Raw genomic sequence first — 6,019 nt, forward strand, 5'->3', positions numbered from 1 at the left:
CCCACTTCCAACGCTGTATCCAGTTCTCTTTACACATCCATTTTTTTTTTACCAACTTTATTGAGACAATTATACAACGAGTTTACAATGCCTCGTGTGTATACAACTTGAGTCTACAATTACAAACATGCCAGGGGGACTAAAGGTTGTTATAGAAATCATGTAAAATAAATAAATAAATATCTTGTAAAGCTTACAGTGGTTATACCATAGATATAGAATGGGAGTAGAATGGACATTCCCATTCAAATCAACATAGCGGGATGGTCAGAGCAGCGCTCATTTTTATGTGTACCGTTGCAATTGCAACCATTGTAGCAGGCTGACTTCTGTGTGTGCGATAGTTCCGCCATGACGCCAGTCCCTTTTAAAGTAAGTAAGAAAGAAAGTGTGAATTGTCTTAACAGACGTCGATTCGGCTCTGTGACACACTGATGTGTTTTGTCACCATAACAACTAACAACAATCAGCATTTTTTTAACCTATAAATGACCATGGCAAATGTCCGTTCTACTCCTAATCTATTTCTATGGTTTATACTTTTGTACATTCAGATATAGAGGAAAGTCTCTCCCCACATCCTGCCCTCTTTAGCTCTGGCTGGTTGACGTAAAAAAACATAATTTCCAGCGTGGGAAAGTCGCCACAGACACCACAACTCCGGTATACTACAAAATATAGAGCCTTCCGTGGTGGCGATAAGCTTAATAAACATCGTGTGACCTCGTTTGGTAAGGGCTTGAATGCAACAGACGTTCATTTAAATGTTAAAGTCCCGCACTCCAGCTTTAAGAGACAAAACAATATCCACAACTACACAGTGAACTGAGGCATAAACCGAGCAGTGAAATCTTGAGTGGTTTTCTTTTACAGTTTTGAAATGACATTGCATCCTCTAAAAGGGTTCAACACAATGTCACCAGGTGAAAACAAATCGCTGATAAAATGGCGTTGATTTTGAATGTGCCATTTACACAAAAGACATTTTAATATAATAATTTACATAATACAAATGTCAATGGTACTGTGTTTGTGTTGTATATGTGTGATGTAATCCATCACTATATCCTTTATCTGTTTGTTTTGTTGCAAACTGTTGTAGTGTTTTTGACCAAGCTGCTAATTTACAAGCCGACACGCACAGTTCAGTGATCCCACTTGAAAACGATTGCTGTTTGAGGGTCCAGCATTTATCACTCTCCAGCCCAAGCACTGAAATACTTTTTTTTTTTCATTCATCTACCAACATCAGTTTCAATGCAGGGCATCTCACATTTCAAATGAAGGCCCATTTTGGTGGGAGAGTTTCATCTGACTAACCTCCTCCATCCAGCTCCTTGCATGGCTTTACGGATCGACTGTTGCGACAGCTCTCCATCCCTATTTCACTCATGGCTGTCTGTCTGTGGACAACAACAACAACATGACTGAGCCAGGAGCTCCCTCCTCCTCACCACTACCCTCTGGTTTCTGATGAGAAACCAGAACAAATACACAAACTCTCAAACACATGCAGTTTAGCAGCCATCCCTCCCATCCGCCTTCGCAATCCACCTCCACAGCATCAACCATCACACACACACACACCCTCCCCTCCCCCACCCCTCCCGATCACCCCCCGCTTCGCAGAGGCCCCTGCCTGCCCTGGCTGCACTCCTGGCTCACTGGCACCGCCCTGCTGGATGGAAGAGGCAATGAACAGGCTAAGCAACAGCGATCTTCCGCAGCTTTCCTCTGTGTCTCTTAGTTTCAAAAACCAACCCCCCTTCTCTGCTCACAACCCTGCACTTGTATGGCCTTGGTTTACTTATTTTTCTTTTCTCTCAGTGACGGCTGATATCTCTGACCTCAAACACTCAGTGTCAGAGTTCCCCTCCTCCCCCCGTAGCGTCTGTGGTAGTATGTTTGTAGACTCTGTGTCCCATGTCTTGTCCTGTGACATTTGGTCTTCGATAGTTCTACCGCCATGTTCACCATCTAGCTGCATCTCATTCGTGCAGATCGTAATCAAATCCAGTTGTGTAGAGTAGCGCCACCCATTCTCTCCGAGCCATGAGGTGTTGAGTGTTTGAGGTTATGGCTAGAAAACGCCAGCATGACCGTGGATGTGAGTGAGTACGAACGCTGCATTCAGCCATTTGTGCGTTTGCGTGCATGGATGAGAGTGTGTGCATGTGGATGTGTGGATTTGTAGTGCTCTTTACTCGGTCACTAACGTTTACGCTCCTCCTCTTCCTCCCCCCTCCTCTTTCACTGTCTTTGTATCCCTGCAGCACCCGTAAACAAAACTACATGATGAACTTTGCCAGACAGACCGGCGCGCGTCACTACTACAGCCGCAAGAGGCGGGCACTGCAACAGCGTGCCTGAACCCCACCAAGAAGGGATTCGCCCTCTGACCTGCCAATCACACATTGACCCGCCACGCCCATCCTTTTGCTCCTGACGACATATCGCCCTGTCGAGTCCCGTCCACCAGCGGATTCCAGTCAGCCTTAGACTTCCCTCACTCATCTCTCCTTACCCTCCGCCACAAACACAGGCCATCCAATCAAGCTTACGCCAGCCAATCATGGCCTTCCCAACCACACGGGTCGGCGGGAATGAAACTCAGAAGAAAAGGAGTGAAGCGGCCATTTGTTTACTTTTTTTCATGGACGGTCGGGGTTTCTAGTTGTTTTCTAATTGTTGCTGTGGTTCCTGTTCCCCTCCGATAACCCTCCCTCTGGCTTACCTCCCCGTCACTCCCCTTCCTCCTCCTCCTCATCCTCCTTTTTCCTACCACACTGTGAAATTGAGAGATAATATATCACTGCTGAACTGACCAGCCGATTGGAGAGTTGCCTCCCAGTTCCACTGAGCCGTCGGGGGGAGGACCACTCCGCTGCCGCCGAACCAGTAGGCCAGGAGAAAGACCGCGACGATGATACTGACCATTAAAAAGGAATAGCGGTGATGAAGAAGCTCAAAAAAGAAAAAAAAAAACGAGTACTGTGTTCTTGCTGTTCTGTGTGTCTGTGGGTTCTTTTTGTGATGAGTTGACTGTGGTGTTCTGTTCATTCGTTTGTTCGTTTTCTACTAATTCATATGCTTTTAAGGGGGAGGGGGGGTGCTGGGTTCTGTTTCCTTTTCCTCGTTTATCTGGAACGGATGTGGGCAGGGTGGAAAAAAAGCGCCCGGCCTCCACAGGAAGAAGGAACGAAAGAACGATTTGCACGACGGGAAAAGGAGAAAAAAAATTAAAGACTGAACATTTTTTTTTTTTTTTTTTTTAAATCATTTTTTATATATGTTGGTTCCCGAAAATACAGATATTTATGGTAAATGGTTCTTCACGTAACCTATTTAAGATGCACTGTGCGTGAAATCTGTATGTTATTTTCTAGTGTTAAGTTATTAGGCAGTCGAGTCAGACTGCATCATCTCCCCTCTTCTTTCTCTTCCCTCTTCTCATGTGCTGTTTCCCCCCCGTTCCCATCCCCCCCCCCCTCTCTCTCTCTCTCTGCTGATTTCTGATACCTGGAGGTGAGGCTCTATTAGTGTTGTTTTTTGAAGTCTGTGTAATATGGACCCTCTGCCCTCAGTGTAACTCCAGTATAGCAATCTCCTGTATATATATGTATATCCACTATGGGGAGACCCAGCAGCCTTATAAAAGGGAAATAAAGAACTGTCCAAACCTCATACTGTACACATTGCTTGAGCTGCTCTCTTTTACTCTTAAAAGACAAGCCTGGTATTTCTTATTACTTTGCTTATTGTCAACAAATCTCAATGAGTTGGTCTGTCTCTCGATACTTTCCGACTTCTCTTACCTGTCCGTGGCTCTCAGCCACAAGCCCATTGGATTCTACCGAAGATGTGCACCATTTCATTGAATTTAAGGACTATTTTCAGCCACAAATTAATACACATTTGGTGCTCTAGTGAGTATTTACAGCAGCAGGATAGTTGTATGTGGGATCAACTCAAAATAAACTACAGTGCCTGTGTTCAGTGTGATAAAGGATCGTCACCCAGAAAGTGCCTTAAACTTGCATTCTTTGTAACAACCAGCAGGGGGCGACTCCTCTGGTTACAAAAAGAAGTCTGATTGTATAGAAGTCTATGAGATATGAACCTACTTCTCACTTGATTTATTACCTCAGTAAACATTGTAAACATGAGTTTATGGTCTCAATCGCTAGTTTCAAGTCTTCTTCAATACAGCATGATGTTCATTTAGTAAATTATGGTCCCATTTAGTCAAATAGACCATAAAGCAGGGGATGCTTTAGGGCGTGGCTACCTTGTGATTGACAGATCGCTACCACAGCGTTGTCTGGTCTGGGAGTTGTCTGTGTTTTCGTCTTACAACTTTAACCCTTTCACAGTGTGTTTTCAGTTCATGAAAGTTAGTTATAACCATCCTAAAAATGTCTTTTTCAGCATTTGGTTAGTTAGTGTACTTAGCTCCACCCTCTTGTTTCACTTCTGGTTGCAAATAACCAAGATGGCGTCGGCCAAAAGGCCAAACTCAAGGCTTCATAGGGATATGGAAACATATTTGTTGACAATAAGAAACATATCACCAGCTCTGTCTTGTGTGTGTTGGTGTGACAAAGAAAAGTGCCTGAAAATATCCAAAAGAGACTAATATAACTTATTATTCAATTTTTTATTTATAAACATTAAAACATTATAAAACACTTTTTTTAAAGATATTGTAAAAGAACATGTTGAAATCTCTGGCATCATCTTGGTGCACACCTCAGTGTCTTCAGACTGGGCGTTCACCACATACTGCTACAGGCCATCTGCATTACTCCATGCTGAGGCTGCAGAGATGCCGCTGAGCACTGCTCACTTAGGATAGAAACTTAAAATATCTAAAATCTTCCTTTTGACATGAACCCTTAAAGATGCTCGCAACATCAGGTGTCTTTAGTCACAAGCTGCCGGCCATCACAGCTACAGTCACAAGTGTTACCATGATGTAGAGGTATTTGGCTGTGAGTCCTGGGCAGGAGTTACAGTACGGCCAAGCACAGCAGTCATAGCTCATGTGGTAGATGGCTCCTTTGTTGTGGATTTGGTGCACCTGGCTGCAGTCCTTCTGCGCCATGCAGCCCCTGGCCGACAGGGTGCTGTGGTTGCCGTGGCGACCTTCTCCCTTGAAGCACAGCTCACCGATCGGGCACAGTGTCACACCGAGCTTATCTGTTTTCTCATTCTCCCGGACGGGGCTGAAGAAGCAGCGCAGGTTGTCACAGAGCACCGAGGGGAGGAGAAGGTAGAGCCACAACACGGCAACGTGAAGGAGCTGCAACACATTCGGCCTGCAAGTTGAAGAGAGGCGTTTTACTGACCTTTAATGACCTCATATTGTGGCAATAACAGCAAATTAAAAATCACAAAACTTAAAGAGAACAGCGGTTTAGTAATGCACTTCCACAAAGACAGGGATTTAAAAGACACTGGGTTCTACACTTCCCATAATGCAACTCATCTAGACCCTTTCTGCCTTGTAAATGCCAGTATTTCATTTTACACTTCCCCAGTCTGCAGACGTTAAACATTTGTGGTCTCAGAGCCAAGACTAAGTCACATCACTTCTCAAAGCTCCTCCAGAGTCACAAAAGATGTTCAGTTTTGATTGGCTTTGCATAACTCCACATGAATAATATATTAACTTTGACATGTAAAATCAATGTCGTCTTTTATCACTCGTCATCTTTCTGTTCACTGAAGCCAGACAAATTCAGAAAGTTAACTTCTTATAAACAGGTGTCAGTGATCTCCACTGATTGCCAAATTCAAAGTGAGGAAGTGATGGCAGAAACAATTTCAGCATGCAACTTACAAAAAAAAGTATTATGAAGACTCACCTGCGCATTAAAGATTTTAATTCCAGTCAAAACTTTTCAGAGTTTAACCTGATCCGAACTCTAATCTCACCACCGACCCCAGATCTTCCTGCACAGGCCACACCTCCCAGCACACCTGCTTGTAAAATCTACACAAAGGAACTACACCCAAG

The 6,019-nt window shown here is 44.1% G+C and overlaps 1 protein-coding gene across 4 annotated transcripts in view; it reads left to right on the top strand.

The window, feature by feature from the left end:
• The window catches only part of reln (reelin), a 118,278-nt gene extending 114,594 nt beyond the window's left edge, over positions 1 to 3,684 (top strand). For all 4 annotated transcript variants that reach the window (XM_074632567.1, XM_074632568.1, XM_074632569.1 and 1 more), the window contains one exon: positions 2,274 to 3,684. Coding sequence is in view for 2 of the 4 variants with exons in the window: in XM_074632569.1 (XP_074488670.1) it covers positions 2,274 to 2,370 (97 nt within the window). In the remaining 2 variants the exon portion in view is untranslated. The remainder of the gene's footprint in view (positions 1 to 2,273) is intronic.
• The last annotated feature ends 2,335 nt before the right edge of the window (positions 3,685 to 6,019 follow it).

This window comes from Sebastes fasciatus, chromosome 4 (assembly GCF_043250625.1).
Source record: "Sebastes fasciatus isolate fSebFas1 chromosome 4, fSebFas1.pri, whole genome shotgun sequence".
Lineage (NCBI taxonomy): Eukaryota > Metazoa > Chordata > Actinopteri > Perciformes > Sebastidae > Sebastes > Sebastes fasciatus.